This window comes from Cucumis sativus, chromosome 4, assembly GCF_000004075.3.
Source record: "Cucumis sativus cultivar 9930 chromosome 4, Cucumber_9930_V3, whole genome shotgun sequence".
NCBI classification, from domain to species: Eukaryota; Viridiplantae; Streptophyta; class Magnoliopsida; order Cucurbitales; family Cucurbitaceae; genus Cucumis; species Cucumis sativus.
Window position 1 is genome coordinate 14,012,990 of NC_026658.2, and position 22,707 is coordinate 14,035,696.

The 22,707-nt window shown below is 34.1% G+C and overlaps 4 protein-coding genes across 5 annotated transcripts; 2 read left to right on the top strand and 2 right to left on the bottom strand.

The window, feature by feature from the left end:
• Positions 1–2,022: 2,022 nt before the first annotated feature.
• LOC101208557 (histone H3.2) lies at positions 2,023–2,698 on the top strand. Its single transcript, XM_004142085.3, has one exon. It carries the CDS (start codon positions 2,117–2,119, stop codon positions 2,525–2,527), a length of 411 nt encoding a protein of 136 aa, XP_004142133.1. The 5' UTR covers positions 2,023–2,116; the 3' UTR covers positions 2,528–2,698.
• An 8-nt stretch (positions 2,699–2,706) lies between these two features.
• Positions 2,707–5,045, bottom strand: LOC101208319. The gene is made up of 4 exons (XM_004142084.3): positions 4,432–5,045; positions 3,821–4,104; positions 3,511–3,738; positions 2,707–3,425 (listed from the first exon to the last, which is right to left on the bottom strand). The coding sequence occupies exons 1-4, from the start codon at positions 4,841–4,843 to the stop codon at positions 2,898–2,900; spliced, it is 1,452 nt and encodes a 483-aa protein (XP_004142132.1). The 5' UTR covers positions 4,844–5,045; the 3' UTR covers positions 2,707–2,897.
• A 6,586-nt stretch (positions 5,046–11,631) lies between these two features.
• LOC101212475 lies at positions 11,632–14,374 on the bottom strand. 2 transcript variants are annotated; one of them, XM_011655282.2, is made up of 6 exons: positions 13,897–14,374; positions 13,126–13,338; positions 12,886–13,029; positions 12,578–12,697; positions 12,397–12,483; positions 11,632–12,321 (listed from the first exon to the last, which is right to left on the bottom strand). In XM_011655282.2, exons 1-6 carry the CDS (start codon positions 14,257–14,259, stop codon positions 11,863–11,865), a joined length of 1,386 nt encoding a protein of 461 aa, XP_011653584.1. In that variant the 5' UTR covers positions 14,260–14,374; the 3' UTR covers positions 11,632–11,862. The 2 variants fall into 2 exon arrangements, with proteins under 2 accessions (XP_011653584.1, XP_011653583.1); XM_011655281.2 differs by having other exon boundaries at positions 12,886–13,032.
• A 5,925-nt stretch (positions 14,375–20,299) lies between these two features.
• LOC101208074 (DNA damage-repair/toleration protein DRT100) lies at positions 20,300–21,886 on the top strand. Its single transcript, XM_004142083.3, has one exon. It carries the CDS (start codon positions 20,381–20,383, stop codon positions 21,476–21,478), a length of 1,098 nt encoding a protein of 365 aa, XP_004142131.1. The 5' UTR covers positions 20,300–20,380; the 3' UTR covers positions 21,479–21,886.
• Positions 21,887–22,707: the final 821 nt, after the last annotated feature.

A 22,707-nucleotide genomic window follows, 5' to 3' on the forward strand; every position in this document is an offset into this window, starting at 1 on the left:
CATGCATGTTCTTCAAATGAATGGTCACATTTGCTATTTTAGGGAGTTTCTAATTATTAATCAATGTAATATTTCTAAAGAGAAAACATAATGGGGATGTGAATGGGCCACCTCAATGTATCACCAAACCCTAAATTATACAAAATTGGGCCAAACCCTTAGCTTATTAGCTTGTTCTTAACCTAAGGTTTGAGACTATAGATTTTTATGTCCAAATTTGGAGTGTATACTATAGCAAGCTTTTGGTTTTCATTACCCAAAACTGTTATTACCCCAATAATAATCATTATTAGTAGTTGCACTCTTAACTAATTTTGTCCTTTCATCATCTTCTTTAGCATTCATTGTAATTCTACCTTAAATAATTTAAATATCGGTCGAGCCGAGTTTGTTATTTTTACTTATTCATCCCTTAAAAACTCTTTTTAAGCACTCTAACAACAACAATTTCATACTCGTTTTAAATATGCTCTCAATTGTACCGTATGTAATTGAAAGCTCAATGACAACAATCACTTACATTTCTAAAATTTGATTAAATTTTAAAGTGATTTAAGTATATGTCATCGAACATTAAGTTAGATATTAAAACCTACCCGATCCAACATCTTGTTACATAACACTTTTGTTTTAAAAAGAAAAACTTACAATTAGGATTGAAAGTCTATTTTAATTCCCAGAGCCTCATTCATGCTTTGAGGCACAATATTAAATTTTCATATACGTGTCAACCTTTCTATTGATAATTCTATAAGTTTGATATTAACACGAGAGGTGAATTGTCATTTTCCATATCGTATAGTATCATACAAAAAATATATTCAGTATTTTAATAAATAAGAAAATGCTTTTAGTACAAAAATATGTATAAATAATGATAGAATAGGTTAACTTTAAAAAAGACATAAATTCTTTATTTATTACTTTAAATTATTGTTATTATTTTTTAATAGTTTGTGATACTATATATACATCCCATTGACCTTTTATCGATATTTTCATAATTGGATCAATCGTAACATTTACCTTTTAAATCTTGGTTAGGTGTTAGAAATTGTGCACGATTTTTTTAAAAAATAGGATTTGAAAATGGCATACAACCTTCGAAAAATAAGAAGAAAATTGCTACTAATTATAATTACCTCATAAAAATTCTTTATAAATAGAGATCTTATCCTATGTTTTGTGTGAGAGTTGGTATAAGTGAAAGTGAAAGCTTTGAAGCTAAGGTGTTCGAAATCCAAAGATGAAAGCTCTTGAACTTCATGGCCTCAAAATATTAAAGCTAAAAAAACTAATTAAAGATCGAAAGATTAAAGAACAAAACTCGTTTATACTTAAAAAAAACTCTAAAAGATTACAACTCCAAAGATCAATTGTTGCTATCCTTAAGATCTAAAGACATTCATAAGATTTTTTTTTTTAAAAAATCAATACTCTTTAAAGCGAGTTTATCTAAGCATAAATCAACAAATTAATAACTCGCATGAATCAATAAATTAAAAAACTAATTCATGTTGATCAACGTGCATGCTAGATAACGATCAAAAGTCAATTTAACCGATTTATTTATTCTAAAATCTCATCCAACATCAAACCTATAATATTTCAAACAAAATTTTATTTGAGTGCTTGAATAATTCACTTATGCTAATTTAAATTTAAATTACTTAGTTACTAATTGGATATCTTAAATGATACAAATAAATGTAATAATGAAATAATTATTTAAACTGATATTCTCTCAAAAAAAGAAAAAAAAAATCTTTAAAATAAACCAAAAAGAAAACATTTAATGCAAACGCCAGGCCGATCTAGCATCCTATTGGTCAATTAGTAGTGCCACGGATCGCAATCCAACCTTCAACGAATCTCATCTGTTCGATTGTTCTAATATTCACATGAACGGTCCAAATAGAGCCTCGAAAAAGTTTGAAAGGTGCGGCCTTTTCTTTTCACAACAAAACTTACGGATTTCAAGTTCCCGCCTTTCACAATTTGGTCTCTATATAACAATCCCCCAAACCGATTTCATCATCATCGTTTTCGAGTTTCTCAAGAATAACCCAAATCAAATTCCCTCTTCCCACTAAAATCCTTGTTATCTTCGTCTTTAATGGCACGAACTAAGCAAACCGCCAGGAAATCAACCGGAGGAAAGGCTCCGAGGAAGCAATTGGCCACCAAGGCCGCCAGGAAATCAGCTCCGGCGACCGGTGGAGTCAAGAAGCCCCATAGGTTCAGGCCAGGGACTGTGGCATTGAGAGAGATCCGAAAGTACCAGAAGAGTACAGAGCTTCTTATCAGGAAACTTCCATTCCAGAGATTGGTAAGAGAAATTGCTCAAGATTTCAAGACTGACCTTCGTTTTCAGAGCAGCGCTGTTGCGGCTCTTCAAGAGGCGGCTGAGGCTTATCTCGTTGGGCTCTTTGAAGATACCAATCTTTGTGCCATTCATGCCAAGAGGGTTACTATTATGCCTAAGGATATCCAGCTCGCTAGAAGAATCAGGGGTGAGAGGGCTTAGATTTAGAGGTTGTGATGGTATTTGCATCTAGTTTTAGTGTTTTATATATTACTGCACGATTCTAGTTTAAGATCGTGTTATTGATCTTGTTTGCTACCTGTTTGATGAAATCAACTCTGTAAAATTCCTTAAGTTTAATGGTTAATTGACGAAACAATATTTGAGATTTCAGTTCTTTGTTTTAAATTAAAGCAAACACAATCCTTTTTATAATTTTCTGTATGGATGGATACACAAGCGCTATAAGATACAGGAAGGAAAAATTCTATACTCAACAATACCTAAGAATTTGTTCTTTGTAGAAGACTTTATAACATTTAATTTCTCTAATCAGATATGAAACAATAGGTAGAACAACCCAAAAATCTTTTCAGTTGCTTGATAGAGAAAATTCGTGAAATCTGAAGGAAAGTTCACCAGCGGTGTCTCGTTCTGTTCTGATTGACGACGACTCATCTGTACTCACGCTTAGACTCTCGCTGAATGCATCGGCCGGCAATGGCTGTATTTGGTTATCATTTGGTTGGCGAGCTAATTGAAATTCTGGAGGCAAAGCCAGTCGTGCTGGAGCAGCTGGTTGCGACGCTGTCGATCTTTGCCTAATTGGTGTAGCGCTGATTAGGGAAGCTAACAATTCTCTGTCCCACAGAAAGACGTGTAAGAAGATTGGAACCTTGGCGTGCCTATGCAACGACAGCTTTTGGCTAAGTGAAACCGTGTCGAAGCATCGAATTGCGCCTGTTGAAGATACAATCCATGGGAGAACCTTTTGATTCGAAACTCTAGAGATTATTAACAACTTGGATGCATTTTCAGCTTCCTTGTATAGATGGTTCAGCCCTGACCTTGAAGATGGCGCATTGTCATCTTCATCCACCGCTGAAACATAGATAAATCCCTGCCACGCATTTTACAACCAATTTAGAAAAGGCACTTGTGATTCAAATCATTCAACTTGATGATAAGTCATTGAGTTGAATTACCTCTTCCGTGCGACCAATGGAAAACCCCAGTTTAGAATCACCTTCTTTAAGCTTGATCTCAATAGGAAGCTCTCCTCCGAGTGGAGCATACCATAGACGAACAGATCGAACGACGCCAATATCAACCCCATGGTAATCTTCAAACCCATAGAGACTGGCATTGGCGAGGTTGGACAAATCAGACAAGGACCCAGCACTGACAGTAGAAGAAGCTGTATCTCCAGATATCTAGAAGTTAAGCAAAAACAAAGGGTGGATGTTAATTTGTTATTGAAAAAATACGTTCTTCACAAAATAGAGAGATACACACCTTAGTTAAGAGAGACTCAGTTTGGATATTCATAAAGACAACGGGAACACCAGTGGCTTGAGCTGAATTGAGCCAAGCATTGGCTCTTGCAAGGGTGTCTTCCAAATCATTGTAGCGAGTGGCAACTTCATTAGCAGCTTTTGGAAGAAGAAGAATGGAAAGAAAAGAGCTTGAATATGGGACAGATAACGATTCATGCATTCTTCTTTCCCATTGGTATGTTACATATCCATCTTGAAGCCTTGTTCTTTCTAATGCACTCACCATTCTGTCACTCCTAGATGCTGCAATTTTTCATATTAAAAAAACCAATTTGTTAGAAAAATAACCCTCTGATTTAGTCCCTAAACCAAAATAATAATCTCTCTAAAACCCTATATTCTATTATTCATTCAACAACTAACCTACTAACTATCCATAAATGATTAAGAAGACAGAAGTTAGAGAAATTCTGTAAAAAGCGGAATCTTTTGGTTGAAAAGAACAAAAATGAAATTCCTTTATTGAACAAAACAAAAACAGAAAAAGAAACATATAAAGGAAGATGAAGTTTTGCTTGACACGTGTGAAGGTATGAAAAGAAAAGTCAAAAATCACGGCGGGAAGCGAACCTTGAAGGTCGAAGCATTCCGACTCGGTGCGATCCATGAACCCAACAACGTAATTCGGGTCACTGATGGACCGGAGAACGTACTGCTTTCTTCCGGCGGAATCGTTGGGGACAATACAGGCCTGGAGCTCGGAAAAGTCGTCTCGGCCACGGCGGACTCGAACCAGGATGGAAGTCTGTTTGTCCTTGAAGGAATTGTGCAGAATTTTCTGAATTCCGGAGCGGCCATGCTTGAAAGGGGATCTAACACAAAGAGAGGAACCGATGGTTAGCTCCTCAACTATGTCGCCAGTCTGAAGCATGTCGCCGGTCCACTCGTCGGCGCGTGAGCTTCCTTTGATACATTCGATGGAGAGAACCATGAGCCTGGTGCTTGGGGATTCGGAGGTGGGCTGAATTCGGTCCATGGGCATCTTAAGAAGAAGAGAAATACAAAATTGGTGAGATGAGAATGGAGAAATGAAACGAAAAAGCTTCGATGTGTAGAGAAATATGAGAAACAGAAACCGATCCTTTGGTTTTTGAGAGTTTCGGAAAGTCAATATTTTGAACTTTTTGTAACCAAATTAAAATTCCAACCAATTTCTTCCAAATGGTTGAATTAAAATCCACACAATTTGCTAAATCCTTTCTTCATATTCCATTTGATAACGATTTTTTTCTTCCTTTGTAAAGAATTATAAATATACAAATTATATGATAACCCAATTTATGAAATTTACAAAAATATCGTTTATTTTTGTGATTAATTTCCTACCTATTTATTAAGAATTACACTAAGGGTTAAGTAGGTAGTAGGTAGTATGTCCCTCTAACCTCTACCTATGTGCTATATGCTATGCGACGTTACACACGATAGACAAAGGAAATAAGCGCAACCAACTAGCTCAAACCAACTTAGATGATGCTACAAGCCCTACAAAGGGATCAACTATTTGTAACTTAGAAAATATAATAAGCAATATTGTCAAAAATAACAAATTTGACAAAATATTTACAAGTTATAGTAAACTTTCAGATTCTATCAATAATAAACATTTGGTAGACATTGATATTCTTCTATCAATCAGTGATATTGATAGTTAGTGACATAAGTCTATCAGTTTTTATCATTTATAGAATTCAAAATTTTTGCTATAGCTTATAAATTATAAATATAATGCTTCATACAACAAAGGTTAAAAAAAATTATTTGAAGACTCGATATTGAATATTTATTCAACTAACGATCACATGTAATTTAAATCAATAAAAAATATTGAAAATATTTATAAATATAACAAAATGTATCACATTCAACAGTGAAGCTTTGTTATAAACAATTATATATATTTTGGTTCATTTTATAATATTTGAGAACAACGGGCTATTATTAAAAGCATACTTGCAAAACTATTTAAAATTATTAGAAAATAAAAATTGTTTGTAAGTTTAATGTTAAAATTGTTACAATATGATAAAAAGGAAGAAAATAATACAAAAGTACTTTTCATTCAACACATATTGACAAATCAATTGGACAACTAATAAAACTCCTCAAAATCTTTCTTAATTCTTATGAAGATTACTGTTTATAATTAATAGCCAAAATCATTTAATTAAAAAAGACTAATGGTTGACAAATTGATTATTCATATATGTAATACATAAACTATTCTTCTAATATATACATATATATACAAATATCAATATCATAGGATTCAAGATAAGAAAATCTTAATTTTATAAAAGTAAAACAAATAAAACATTGCTTTGGAATCTTCTAATGAAATTTGTTTCTCAAATTAATTGAAAAAAATCATTAATCGTTTATATTAGAAAAAAAGTTGATTTGAACTTGAAATATTTAAAAAAGACCCGTGGTTGATAGTCTCTCGTTTTGTTATTTATATTATAAATATTTCAACGATTTGTTATATTTATAAAAATAAAAGTTAGTATGATTTAATGAGAGAAAATTGGAAATTTAGAAAAATTTGAAAGAATATAATGATGATATAAAAATGGAAAAGGAAAAAGGTAAGAAAAGTGGGAAAGGAATGAAAGAAAGAAAGAGTGAAAGGGTGAGAGAGTTCCAATACGATTGGCCGCCCTCTACATTACGACGTCACTTCACGTCTTCTTTTTCATTCATACACGTCATCCAAAATTATTAATAAACAAATATGCAATTTTATTATTTCCAACCAAAAATAAAAAATAAAATCCATTTTTATTCCTTTTCCAAACAATTGGGTTGGGATCACAAATATTCCAAGTAGGATGATGTAAACAAAATTTAAAATTAATTAACTACTAATCTATGATGATCTTAATGTTGTGATATACGTAATATGTCCTTTATTGTAATTTTATGTAGTCTTTAAGGTTTAGTTTATTCTCTATATAAATATGTAATATTGCTTTGACTCAAAAGATAATAAGACAGTCACTTCTTTGAATTCTAGATTACATGGTATTAGAGTCATTAGGGTTTTGAATGGCCATTAGCTTCCTCCTCCATTAGGTTTGAGTTTAGGTTACCTTTCGCTGACCATTTGTCGACACCGCCCATACAATAAGAAGCACCACCTCAGTCCGCCCAAGTATGTCTTCGCCGATCGCTGGAAAACACCGCGCGTGACCGTCACACGCCGCCAGAATCATCGTCGCCTTCACCCACGCGACGGCGCGTGAGAAGTTCGATTTGTCTTCCGTCTTCTAGGCTTGTCTCGAACCATTGTTTCCTGTCAGTCTATACCATTGGGTCTATCAAATAACATTCGGGTTTGATGAAAACTGAAGGTTACACGATTGGTTTTGGGTCTTTTTCTAATTTTGCAGCTGTTTGGATTGATTTTCTCTTTGTTCGTGTGGACTACAATCAACATGTGACTTCAATATGGCCGACATAAAAAATTTGGTAGTCTCCAACGTTATTCCCTTGGCCTCTAAGCTCACAGAACATAAGTTAAATGGATCTAATTATTACGATTGGCGTCGGACAATTTTATTTTATTTGAGAAGTACTGATATGGATGATCATATGACTGAAGATCCCCCAAAAGATGCAAAGCAGAAGAAGGATTGGCTTCGTGATGATGCCCGTTTATATCTTCAGATCAAGAATTCAATTGAGAGTGAGATAATTGGATTGGTTGATCACTGTGAGTCTGTTAAAGAACTTCTGGAATTTTTGGATTTTCTATATTCAGGTAAAGAGCAAGTGCATAGAATGTTTGAAGTTTGTATGCAATTTTTTCATGCGAAACAGAAAGCTGAGAAAGCTGAGTCTGTCACCAGCTACTTTATGCGGCTTAAGAAGATCACTGTCGAGCTTGGCTTGTTATTACCTTTTAGTCTTGATGTTAAAGTTCAACAAGTTCAATGAGAGAAGATGGTTGTTATTATTTTTCTGAATGGACTCTTACCTGAATTTGGAATGACAAAGACACAGATTCTCTCTGACTCCAAGATTCCATCATTAGATGATGCCTTCACTCGAGTCCTTCGCATTGAAAGCTCTCCGACTAGTGTGTCTATTCCTCAACCCAGTAGTGCTCTCTTTAGCAAGAACAATAACCCTCGGGCACCTCAGAGGAATAGTACTGATCATCGAAAACCAGAGTCTGTAGAGATTGTTTGTAACTACTGTCGTAAGCCAGGCCATATGAAACGTGATTGTCGGAAATTGCTATATAAGAATAGTCAACGATCTCAACATGCTCAGATAGCCTCCACATGTGATATACCAGAGGCGTCAGTTACTATTTCTGCAGATGAGTTTGCTAAGTTTCAGAATTACCAAGAGTCATTACAAGCGTCATCTTCCTCTACTCCGATTGCATCCACTGTTGCCCCAGGTAATATAAAGTGTCTTCTTACATCATCTACCAAATGGGTCATAGACTCTGGTGCCACAGCTCATATGACAGGTAATTCTCACCTATTTTCTAGACCGTTGTCCCCTGCCCCTTTTCCATCGGTTACATTGGCCGATGGCTCCACATCTTCTGTTCTTGGCTCTGGCACTATTCACCTTACCCCATCCTTTTCTCTCTCTTCTGTGTTACATTTGCCTAACTTATCCTTTAATTTAATTTCTACTAGTCAACTTACTCATGACCTAAATTGTGTTGTCATGTTCTTTTCTGGTTATTGCTTGTTTCAGGATCGTGTGACGAAGAAGATTATTGGTAGAGGATATGAGTCAGGAGGCCTTTATCTCTTTGATCATCAAGTATCGCAAGCTGTGGCGTGTCCTGTCGTTCCCTCTCCTTTTGAAGTCCATTGTCGTTTAGGTCATCCATCTTTGTTCGTGTTGAAGAAACTTTATCCAGAATTTAGGTCTTTGTCCTCTTTAAATTGTGATTCGTGTCAATTTGCGAAATTTCATCGTCTTAGTTCGAGTCCTCGAGTCGATAAACGAGCAATTGCTCCATTTGAGTTAGTTCATTCTGATATTTGGGGTCCGTGTCCAGTTGTATCTCAAACAGGCTTTCGTTATTTTGTTACTTTTGTTGACGATCATTCTCGTCTAACTTGGTTATATTTAATGAAAAATCGTTCTGAGTTATTATCTCATTTTTGTGCCTTTCATACTGAAATAAAAAACCAATTTAATGTCTCTATCAAAACTTTGCGTACTGATAATGCGGGTGAATATTTTTCTCATTCTCTTGGCTCTTACTTGTGTGAAAATGGCATTATTCATCAATCTTCCTGTGCTGACACTCCATCTCAAAATGGTGTTGCAGAGCGAAAAATAGGCATTTACTTGAAACTGCCCGTGCTTTATCGTTTCAAATGCATGTTTCAAAAATCTTTTGAGTTGATGCTTGTCTCTACAGCTTGTTTTTTGATTAATAGAATGCCTTCCTCTGTTCTTAATGGTGAGATTCCCTATCGTGTTCTTTTTCCTACCAAGCATTTGTTTCCTATTGCTCCTAAGATATTTGGTTGTGTCTGTTTTGTTCGTGACGTTCGTCCTCATCATACTAAGTTAGATCTCAAATCCTTGAAGTGTATCTTCTTGGGTTATTCACGTGTTTAAAAGGGTTATCGTTGTTATTGTCCTACCCTTAAAAGGTATCTGGTTTCGCCTAATGTTGTTTTTTTAGGATACACCATTTACTTCATTACCATCGAGTTCGTGTCAGGGGGAGGATGACAATCTTTTTATATATGAGGTTACCTCTCTCACACCATCCTTGTCTACTGATGTGCCTCCTTCCCGCCCGTTGATTTCTCAAGTCTACTCCCGACGACCTCCACCGCAACCTTCAGACTCATGTCCTCCATCAATGCTTCCTTCATCATGTGATCCAGAGCCAAGTGATGATCTTCCCATTGCTCTTCGTAAAGGTAAACGCAAGTGTACTTACCCCGTTTCTTCCTTTATTTCCTATCACCAGTTATCTCCCTCCACATATGCGTTTATTACGTCTTTGAGTCCACATCTATTCCTAACTCTGTTCATGAAGCTTTTTCTCATCCTGGCTGGCAAAATGCAATGATTGAGGAGATGACTGCTTTAGATGATAATGGTACTTGGGATTTGGTATATCATCCTGCAGGAAAGAAGGCCACTGGTTGTAAATGGGTGTTTGCTGTCAAGATGAATCCTGATGGAACAATGGCTCGATTAAAGGCTCGCCTTGTTGCCAAAGGTTATGCTCAAATCTATGGAACTGATTATTCATATACATACTCTCTGGTTGCCAAGTTAACTTCCATTCGCCTATTTCTTTTCATGGCTGCTACCAATAAATGGTCGTTGCATCAACTTGACATTAAGAATGTTTTTCTTCACGGTGATCTTCAAGAGGAAGTTTATATGGAACAACCACCAGGGTTTGTTGCTCAGGGGGAGAGTGATAAAGTATGTCGCCTTCGAAAATCTCTGTATGGTTTGAAACAAAGTCCTCGTGCGTGGTTTGGTAAGTTTAGTCAAGCCCTTGTATGCTTTGGTATGAAGAAGAGTACATCTGATCATTCAGTTTTCTATCGCCAATCTGATAAGGGCATAGCTCTACTAGTTGTATATGTTGATGATATTGTTATTACTGGAAATGATGCATTGAGTATTTCGTGTCTCAAAACTTTCCTTCAGAGTCAGTTTTATACAAGAAAGGTATTTATTTGTCTCAACGAAAATATATACTTGATTTCTTGTCTGAAACAGGAAAATTAGGCACCAAACCAAGTGGCACTCCAATGATGTCAAATCAGCAACTTGTTAAAGAAGAAGAATTATGTAAAGATCCTGAGAGATATAGGAGATTAGTTGGAAGTTGAACTACTTAACAGTGACTTGACCCGACATTGCATATTCTGTAAGTGTTGTAAGCCAATTCATGTCTTCCCCTACAGTGGATCATTGGGCTGCAGTAGAGCAGATTTTGTGTTATCTAAAAGTTGCTCCTCGACGTGGGATCCTATATAGAGATCATGGACATACGAGAATTGAATGTTTTTCTAATGCTGATTGGGCGGGGTCTCGTGAGGATAGGAGATCAACTTCTGGATATTGTGTTTTTGTAGGTGGAAACTTAGTTTCATGGAAGAGTAAGAAACAAAATGTTGTTTCTCGTTCGAGTGCTGAGTCAGAATATAGAGCTATGGCACAATCTATGTGTGAAATAGTATGGATTCACCAACTATTATCTGAGATAGGCTTCAGTATTCACGTGCCAGCTAAATTATGGTGTGATAATCAAGTTGCACTTCATATTGCATCTAATCCAGTATTTCATGAACGAACTAAACATATTGAGGTGGATTGTCACTTCATTCGTGAGAAAATCCAAGATGGGTTGGTGTCCACAGGATATGTGAAGACCGGAGAACAATTGGGAGATATTCTAACTAAAGCTTTAAATGGAACAAGGATAAGTTATCTGTGCAACAAGCTGGACATGATCGACATATTTGCTCCAGCTTGAGGGGGAGTATTATGATATATATATATATACATATGTCTTTTATTGTAATTGATGATCTTAAAACCTGTTTGGAATGTTTTTACTTTAATGAAATTGATTTATTAACTACTAATTTTGTTCAAAAATATTTAACAGTAAAATATAGATGATTATATACCAATTAGCTGTGTAAAATGTACACAAATTTCAACTTAAATGAAGACTTGCTTTTCTTACTTCCTTTTTAAAGACATTCTAGAAAACAATGCAGCAACCAAATTAGGACTTTGAGGAGACTATGTTCTTAAATAATACACATTTTAATTGTATTAACTAACATTGACATTACATGCCATCATGTCTCACAGTTTTGTGCATCATATTCTTCAAATTCATAGATTTCAATGTGTGAATGCATAAATACATCAACTATCTTCCACCAAAATCATTTTCCCACCTAACCTTAAACCCATCTTCTCAATTATGTTCGTTCTAACTAATCATAGTTTTCCAAATCTTTATCTGTTTTACTAAATATGTCTCTTTCGTTGAGGTGTGTCCTTACCCACAGTTTGTAAGCGTCTTCTCATATTTGTCGAATCCACATTCCCATTGCCACGGACTACTACTACCTCTCCCCCTCCTCTTTGCCTGGACGATGGCGTTGACGATGTAATTTCTTTAAGAGGGGTTGCCATTTGAGGCTTTGAGCGAGAATCTGAAGTTGGAGGTCTCTTTTTAGTACCTGATTTCAGGGATGTTCTTGTCAAACAAGGCTCTTTCTTTTGAATATGATGGACGATATTATCCTGCTTTCTTGTGGGGGGAGGTTGTGAGCTTTCTGAATGGGAGCAGTCTGAGTCTGAAGATGAAGGACTCGTACTACTTTCCATGTCGTAAAGAAGGTTATCTGTCATGTAAGGGATCGGCTGCATTTCCGAGTTCGATGTGCACGAAGAGGGCCTTCGAAGCCTCGTCAGTTGAATAACCTTGAATTAAAAACACACACAAAAGATGAGATTCCAACTTGTAAAAAACTAAAATTTGTGTTTTCTTTTTGGTACCTTCTGTTCAAGAACAACCATGTCCTTTTTCAGCTTTGTAATAATCATGTTCTTCCGACGAATGATGTCTTCCAACTCTGAAATTCTCTGTGGAGATGGAAAACACAAGAAACGTCCATTAGAGGGGAATCCTTGAAAAGGAGGGAGAGATTGAAGAACAGAGGAGTACTAATATTATTACCTGTGAACCATAAACCTCAGACGAATGGAGTAAATTAGTTAATTCCTTGATGCTTGCGTCTTTCTCCTCGCAATCTTTCTTCAGAAATAACATATCTTGTTCAATGGATAAGGTATTCATCTGTAAAGAATGAAACAAAAGGATTACAATAACATGAAACACTTTATATATCTTTAGCCCTTATATTTATTCTTTATACTAAGTACTGCAATCCACATGGGAACAAACTTTAATATTCAAAAAACTCTCAGAAGAATGGTCCATTGCTAAAACCTTATAATATTCTGGAAATTTCAGATTGGACTGACCTGTATATCAGCAACAGAAGTGACACTGGAAGCCCAATCAGACAAATCAGACATTCTTCGCTCCTCTTGCTCTGCTTGGTTAATTAGTGGCATTTTGTATTGCAACATTTCTGCCCCGCAAGAGTGTTTTGTAGCGGCGTTACCCTGCTGAGGAGAAACAAAAATGGGGTTTGTGATTGTGAGTTCGTAAATTTCAAATTTCAAATTTCAAAGAGACGATAGAGAATTGAGTGTTTCTACCTCCAAACGACTGAGTAAATCCAGATGCTCATCACAAAGCCAACACCCACAATCATCGAACTTAATCTTATCATTCCCAAAGGCCCCAGAATCTTCCAAGTCAGCATTCTTTTTCAAAGCCATGTCATTTTCAGTTCCAGATTGATCCTTAACAGGATTGACTTGATTACATAGATCATCAAGCTTCTGTTGCATACTTAGAAGCACTTGATCCTGGTAATTTCAAAAACAAACACAGTTACCCTAAAATAACAACTGCAAGAAATCAGCAATTTAAGCTTTAAATTTGAAGTCAGAATCACCATGGAGCAAAAATGTCTTTTTAGTATTATACTTTGAGTTCCCATAAAGTGAGCGAATAGTTAAACAGTCCAAACTCACCAAAAGATTCTTAATAATAAATCTTTAGATATGCTTGGAAAGACGAATGGGGCCAGAGGAATTCGTCTTAGGACAAACAAGACTAGTGGTATGAAATTGTAGAAGCATACTTGCAAAGTAGCTATAGTGGTATGAAATTGTAAAAGCATACTTGCAAAGTAGCAAGAAAGCGAGCGAACTTTAAAACATTTGATGACAGAATAAATAAAGAATAAAATCCATTGATTACCCAAAGTAATTTCAAAAGATTCAACAAAAGAAAAAAAAAAAAAAAACCATTACTAGTTCATAAATACCATTTTATAGATTGCAAATTACATTTTCATGGAATGAAATTAAAGAAGCAAAGAGAAAAAAGGCCTAAATAATTCAAAGAAATAGAAGCAATACCCTAAGTTCAACAGCTCGTTTAAGCTGGCCGATCTGATGGTTGCTCTTGGACTCAGAAACAGCAACGCCAATGACGGCAACTATAAGAAACCGTTCAATGGGGCTGAACAACTGCCAAGCAATGGCTTCGTCAGGGCCAAAGCCGCCTCCAATAGATGGGACCGAGCTAGCTTGTTGGGCGTTAACGAGCCTCCCCTGAAGAGAAACCCAAGAGAGGCGTCTAGGAGCGGGGATCGGGGGTCTGGGTTGAGTGAAGTTACTGGAAAGACGGCGGTGGGAAGGTGTATGAAGAGGGGATGCGAAAGAGACGAGATTAGGGAAGGATTGAAAAAAGTTTTCTTGGTTATGGTGATCGTCGTCCATGGCGGAAGCAAATGAGAAAAAAAGGAATTGCAAAATGTGGTGGGGAATTATTGGAAATTGAAATGAAGAATATTCAAAATCATAGTTTTGAGAGGGAAATTTTGAAAATATATGGAAAGTGAACGTTGGGTTCTTCCATATATATTTTTACTTCTCTCTTTCTCTATATCAAAGTTTAAATTTTGCATTATACACTTTGTAATTTTAATACACATATGGTGTAATGAAAATATTATTAGAAAAGAAGTCATTACTTGGCTGAGGATACACTTCATTTACGATCCACTTTCAATTACAACCTACTAAAAAAAATAAATAGCACAATTTAAAAAATAATAGCAATTCATAGTAATAGAGTTCGTATCACTTCAATTTCTAACTCTTTGATATAATTAATTACTTTAATATGAAAAAACAAAAACCTTTGAAATGATAGCTGGACATAGTTTTTTATAGTCTTTTAACCATTTTTGTGCTATCTATATTGGAATGATTTAAGAATATGGAACTCATCCTTTAAAAAAATAATTTTACCTTTTAATTAGTATATGTTTTTTTTTAATTATTTCTTTTAAGATTTTAAGATTAGTATACCTTAAATAAAATCAAATGTAATAAAAATTGATTATACATTGGGCTTAAATGGTATTTGCCATATCTTTTCCTTAACGATGGATTAGCTATATATAACATTAACCTAAACTTGTGCTCCTTTAATGATCATATTAGGAAAACCAAAAACGATGAATTGAAAATTTTGTCATCTTAAATATCAAATTTACCACTATATATTCACTAAAAAAGTATATTTGTTGTTAGAAAAATACAAAATCTATCTTATAACTTTAAATCAAACGAATTCAAATTAGTAGTTCATATTTAAATGACAACTATTCTTGGTGAATTAGATTAAACAAATTCTTCTTTTGGAATCTTTTTTGAAACTTGTCAACCGTGAAAAATAATAACAATATGGCTAGTATTGTCGAGGTTCTTGTTTGAACATCAACCTAAGAGATGGTTGAAAACTAAAACGAAATATAACATATAACTGAAATTCTACGAAACGACTGTTAAATACATACATGTTAAGATTTGTTGAAATTGTAAAGAAAGAATATTTTAAATGATGTTGAAGTTATAAATGGAGTTTTTGATTGTGTTATTGTAACCTAATGTAACTATCAATATTCAATAGTAATATATGCATTTAATACATTTGTTTGTATTTCCTCACATATTCACTTCCAAACCCTAAGTAACAATCTGGGCTGTGGCCCATGGGCTTCCAATTGATGGACCTCAAGAAATTCTCTACTTTTAAATGGGCTTTTATTGATCCATCCATCCATCCATTCCTTCCAAATTCTATTTCTTCTTCTATACTCTACGGTTGAAAACAGTCCACAAAATCCCTCAATTCTCTCCCACTTTTACTCCAAAGCAAAACTACTTGGTATAAGGTTTCTTGAGTTGCATTAGAATAATTAGATAACCAAATAAGCCAAGAAGTGTGTTACTTAAGGTTAAGACATGGTTAGAACATATATGGTTGGAGGTTTGGAGGTGGGATGATGAGAGGGTTGGTTAGCAAGAGAAGGGGCTGTATGTATGTATGTATTTATGAGTGTATGAATGAATGATTGAAGCATGGGGTAACGAATTGTGGGATGTATCGTTGTTGCATTATTGTAGAGATGTTATTATAATATAAAGTTATATACAGAATTAATTTCCTGAATTAGCGTGATTTTGGGATTGAATTAAATGCTTACATTTCACATAAAATCAATATGGTTGACCACCCAGGATTTGTGGTTGACTCCCCCAGTAAACACCTAATTTCTTCCTCCTCACATGCACCTTCCTTTTCCCTCCTCCTCATCTTCTCTATCTATTTCCCTATTTGTATTATCGCTTGAATGAAAGACATTGTAATTATCCAGGTAATTTGTAGTGCAATTGGGTAGAAATTGCAATGATTAAACACATTGATTATTAGTGAATTATATGGTAGAGGAAGAAATTAAAAGAAAACAAATGTGTGATTAAATAAATGTATGATAAGAGAGAGAAAAAAGTTGGATATAATCCAAAAACATGGATCTCTTACATTTGCTGTCCCAATTGGGTCAATGTGTTTTGTTTTTGACAGATCTCTTCACATGCACTTCCACATGCATATATATATATATATATAATAACTTAATCAAACACACCCACTACATTAATCTTAATTTACTATATCATACACCCAAGAAAATATAAAGCACACCTTGTTGTTCTCTTCAACTCCTATGTGGGATATACTATATATATTGTTGATTTACAGTTCAAAGTTTAATATTATATTGGACACAAACAAATGCAATGATCTGTGTTATGGATTTATTCATCTTGGAAATCGTTGAATATATCTGTTAGATACTCTAGGACAAAAACGGTTCAATATATCTTGTAAATTACTTCTTAAAGTTACAAAATCATATCGTATATATATGTTGGCTACAAACATGAATTTATTTATGATAATTTGTAGTTCAATGTATGTAAATTAAACCTTTAAAAAAAATATAAAGATCTATATGTTATTGTGTTATTCAAATCGTTAAACTCGAATGAAAGAAATAGAAAAAGAAAATGAAATAATATTAGTTTGTAGGTTTGATTCCAATGAAATTAAATAAAACGTAGGGATAGGTAAAAGAATAAATGTGGTTTTGTAACACTTAATTAAAATTTTATATAGTTTGAGAGCCAAATAAATTAATTCATAATGTGGATGGATACAGCCTACGTGGCTTCTTCCCCCTTCATTTGGGAACAAATTAATTAAGTTAATCATAATTATCCACAACACTCCTCAATATTAATAAAACTGATAATAAACCATTAATATCTTTCAACTTAATTCATCTTTTTATTTCTTACTCTACAGATTCTTTATTTAATTAATGCCTTATACTTTTTAGGATTCTTTATTTAATTAATGGATTTCGTTTAGAGACACGTATATAATTAATGTCACTAAGGCTTTGGTATATTAGTTTCATTTAACCCCTAAACATTTAATTAAGTTTGTTAATTACTTGAACTAATAAAACCTCTCAGTCCATCCAAAAAGTCATTAATGCCTATCCATACCATATTTTCCTTTTTCACATTATAAACAACAATTATTGGTAGGTTTCATATATATTATTTGTTAGTGAATGTTACACTATTTGTAAAAATATATTAATATAACATACAATAAGTACGGATGGCATTAATTTTTTTCATACTCTAACTTAGTATAGAAAATTTTTAGTAACTTTTCCAAAAATATCAAAAGAAAAATTATGATAACGGACCACATATCACTAAATTTTCTAAATTACAAAATTAGCAAATTTAAAAAAGCGATAACCCAATGATTACCGTCTGATAGCCCTCCAATAACCTTATAATTACCGTCTGATAGATGTCTGATATCACTAATTTTATCATATTCACAATATGTAAAAAAAAAAAAAGGTGTTATGAGTTTTTTTTTTTTTAAATATTTTTGTCATTTGATATAATTTCTCAAAATTTTATGTTATTGTCTAAGTTAGTATATTATCCTTGGATATTTGAGTCTACACTCTATTTATTTATATTAACTAATACTTCATTTAAGATTATATATATATATATATATATATAATTGAACCTAAACAAGAGACAAACAAGCTCGAGACCACTAACCCCCTTCTCCCCCCTAAAACCCATTATAAATATATTATCCTCACAAGAGAAACCATATCTTAACATTTTCGTGTCTACGAGAAACTATGTTTAAGAAAGATACACACATTCTCCAATAATCACAAATGTATCTACCCTTCGCACCAAATGAGATCGACAGACCTAGAAATGCACCATGTGACCACCATCATACGCTGGCAGGAAGATATAATTGTGTTCTATCTTCCCTCAACTATTAGTTAATGAAAGACTTCACTAAACAATGTGTAATTTTTGTTGGTAGAATGTAAGAGTAAGATCAGTGGAAGCCTTTTTCATGGCCAATCCATATATTCACATGTGAATACATGATAAAGAAGAAAAAACTCATGTCGGTTGGGAAATTGGGCACGTAAAAAAGCGAATTAAAATATGGAAATTAAGTTGTATATATCTATCTTCCATTGCAATGATGAATATGGGATTGATGGGGCCAAAAATATGAACAATGGTCCCATTGGAAAACGTGGTGATCTTCAAGTTCATGAAAATTAATTAAAACCCAAACAAGCAATCCCCACTCTTGTGTACAGCTTCATGATAACCCTAAATTCAAACCCCCCATCCCCCATTCCAATTTAATGCAAACGACAAATCCTTTTCTGTTCAATCATACCTTATGACCCACTTTTAATTCATTTTAACTCTTCAAATTAATTAAAACTCTCACTTATTTCCAAAACCTATGATTCCTTAATGGGAGACACAAATTCGGCTACTTATGCCTTACCTTCCCAAATTTAATTCAATTTTCCCACTAATCATACACATATTTTTTCATTAATTACAATGATTAATCATCAATCATATAGCTACTTTTTCGCCAATTTTATTAAATTCTCCTTACTTCATATTATAATAATAAACAACGCATGAAGCTTTCTTATATTGGGTGTTATTTGGAATCAACGAATTTAAAGCTATACATTATTGCTATAACTCAAACATGTGGTTATAAGTTATGGAACGATTGATGCATCTTGGATTACACTTATTTTTGTTGTATTGTTAGGCATAAAAATGATGAAGTCGAGATGTGATTTACATTCTCTCCCCCTTCTTCTTTCTTTAGTTTGCTGACACACAATAGCATCAACCACCATTAATGGGGCAAATAGACCTAATAACTAAATCACTATATATACCCTACTCTTCTACTTGCATCCCCACTTCTCATGTGTCCTATAAACTTTCATTTCAAGGTTGATAAAATGTCATTATTCTATAGATTATATCAAATATCAATTAGAAAATAAATCATACCTTGAAGTGTTAATACGAGAAAGATAGGTCCTATCAAAAGAAGAATATTACCTTTCACACTAACAAGTCAGTAGCAATCTTATCGTACGACTGTATTAATTCTTGTAATACTATGTTAAGTCACTTTGAATGACCTTGAGACAAGTTCAAATCATTTTATATATTTTTTAAGGATATATATAGTATCTTAACTTTAGCTTCTAACGTCTAGTTCTTATTTCAACATAAATATAGTTCAATTGACACAATACTTGTAAATTATAAATTTTGAGGCTTGGAGTTAGGTTCTCTCGTAAACACGCTTTAATACCATAACTTTGCGGGGAAAAAAAACATTTAGTCGTTGCATACTTTTCCTTTGTAACATTTTAATTTAAAAAATGGACATTTTAGATTTTAATAATAATAAAGGTCTATCAATGCATTGATAAAATATTGATAGAAATGTATATGATCGTATACTGGTGTCTATTAGTGATAGAATTTTAAAATTTGGGTATATTTTGTAAATATTTTGAGTAGATTTAGATTTTATCATATTTATAATTTGTTAAAAATATTATTATAAAGTTTGGTAAACTAAAAAAAAAAAAGAAATCAAACTCAATAAGATTTATTATGTTTGAAAAATATAAGATTGATATTGTTTAGCATGAATTCAAGTGAGTGGTAGTGATTACTAAATTTTGTGATTGGAATCTCCAAATAGGAGAGGGAAGACAATTTTATAATTAATATTTTGATTTTTGTTAAAAGATTATATAAAATTCTAATATTAAAACTAATAATCAACATTACACAAACACACACATCATTATCATACACATGGCACACTTTTACATTCCACATGTGCCTACTGATGACGTGGACAATACGCGATGGAAAATTCGAAAAAGGACATTAGCATATTTAAAGTATCTCTCTGATTTCCTATACCCATGTTAGGGGTACTTTCGTCATTCTCTTCCATCTTCACTCTCTTCAATGACTCTATATATTCACAACGTTCACTTCAATGGCAGTGCTTCAGTTTCCACTCTGATCCCACCCCCCACCTTTTCATTTATTTCTCAACGGATCGCACCTCAAGATGCGCACCGCCCTTCGGTGCTTTTCGCTTTTACTCATTCTGGCCGTTTCCTCGGTCGTTCATGCCTGCCCACCCTCCGAACGAGCAGCTCTTTTGGCTTTCAGAGCTGCTCTTCATGAGCCTTATTTAGGGATCTTCAACTCTTGGACCGGAGATGACTGTTGTAACCGATGGCATGGTATTAGCTGTGACCAGGTCACTCACCGGGTTGCTGATATTAGTCTTCGGGGAGAAGCCGAGGACCCCATTTTCGAAAGGGCTCATCGTACTGGTTATATGACTGGTTCTATTTCTCCTGAGATCTGCAAGCTTACGCGTCTTTCTAGCGTTATTATTGCTGATTGGAAGGGGATCACCGGTGAGATTCCGAGGTGTATAACTTCTTTGCCGTTTCTCAGGATTCTAGACCTTATTGGTAACCGTCTTTCTGGTGACCTTCCGGCGGATATTGGTCGACTTCGTCGACTCACGGTTTTGAACGTTGCGGATAATTTGATTTCCGGTTCCATTCCGGCGTCGCTTACGGCGCTTACGAATTTGATGCATCTGGACCTCCGAAACAATAAATTCTCCGGTCAGTTACCCCGAAATTTCGGGAATTTGAGGATGTTGAGCAGAGCTTTACTTAGCCGGAACCAACTCTCCGGTTCACTTCCTGATTCCATTTCGAAGATCTACCGACTCGCAGACTTGGATCTTTCTCAAAACCAACTATCCGGTGTAATCCCGAGTTGGATCGGAAGAATGGCGGTTTTAGCTACATTGAATCTGGACGGCAACAAATTCTCCGGAAGCATTCCGCCGAGTATTTTAGTTTCGGGAATAAGCGATTTGAATCTAAGCCGAAACTATCTAACCGGAAACTTACCAGATGTTTTCAAGTCACAATCTTACTTCACAGTTCTTGATTTATCGTACAACAACTTAAAAGGGCCCATCCCAAAATCAGTATCGGAAGCTTCATACATCGGACACTTGGATTTGAGCCACAACCATCTTTGTGGTCCGATACCAAACGGAGCACCGTTCGATCATTTAGAAGCAGCATCGTTTGTTTTCAATGACTGTCTTTGTGGAAAGCCCCTCAAAGCTTGTTAGACAAATTTAAATTTGGTTCCATCAAAGCTTATAATTGTTATTATTATTATTCATGTTTGTATTATTATGTAAAACAAAAAGATGTTCAAAAACTTTTACTTTTTCAAAGCCTTTTTTCTTTAATCTTTAACTGATAATAATCTATGAAATCCAATATTGATTAGGGGAAAAAAAAAAGAAAAAAAGAAGTCTAGTATCATTGCATTAATATGCATTATATTTGATAGTGAAATATGATGGAAAATGGGTCTTAGTTGGTCATACTTTGTAGTTTTTATTTTACTTGTATTATACATAATCTTCATATAAACCTTTGAATCCAATGATTAAAGGTTCATAGCTGTGTGTATTATTGAGTTGTTTGAGAATATAATTTCTCAATAGTTATACATTTTTCAGAGTTAATAATTGCTTCTCTTTCTTTGAGATTACAATTCTTTTAATCATATTATTTGAAAAATGAAATAAAGTTTCACGAATCCCAATGACCAATCTCACGGGTTTAGAACATAACATATCTTCACGGGCTGCAATGGCAAATACTATAGCTTTTGTCAGTAGAGGGCACAAAATGGGCATTTGATTCAAACTGTTAAATTCCTCTCTAGGATTAGATTAGATTAGATTAGCTTTCAAATTTAGAATAGAGAGGAAGAAGGAAATTTAATAGGGGAAATGTAAGGAAGAATAAAGGTTTAAATAGAAACGCCTAAAGAGGACGATGAATGTTTACCATATTGATTGATCATTGATGTATGGATCTGCAATGGAAGTGTTATGTATTATTATAGTTTATAGTATAGCGGTGTTGAGAGGAGGCTTTGCATTAAAAAGGAAAAGAAAAAGTAAGATAGAATTTGAAAGGGATAACACAAAACAAAACCATGTGGGGAGGTGGGACAGGATAGTAGCTGTCTATTCATTAATTATTGGTGAAAAAAAGACAAGACTAAGCCTAAGATACGATAACCACGATTCAAAGTTTTTACTCCATATCATTCGAGGATGTTTGGAGTAAAAAGTTGATTGATAACCACGATTCAAAGTTTTTACTCCAGATGTTTAGAGTAAAAAGTTGATTGTTACAGTCGGATAGTGTAGATTATTTTAGTTTAAATTATAATAAAATATGTTTTAAGTAGAAACTAATTTAGTTTGATAAAAATAATAGTAAGTAAAAAATTTAGGCAAAATAATGTTTATTATAGTCTTGAAATAGTTTTCTTTTA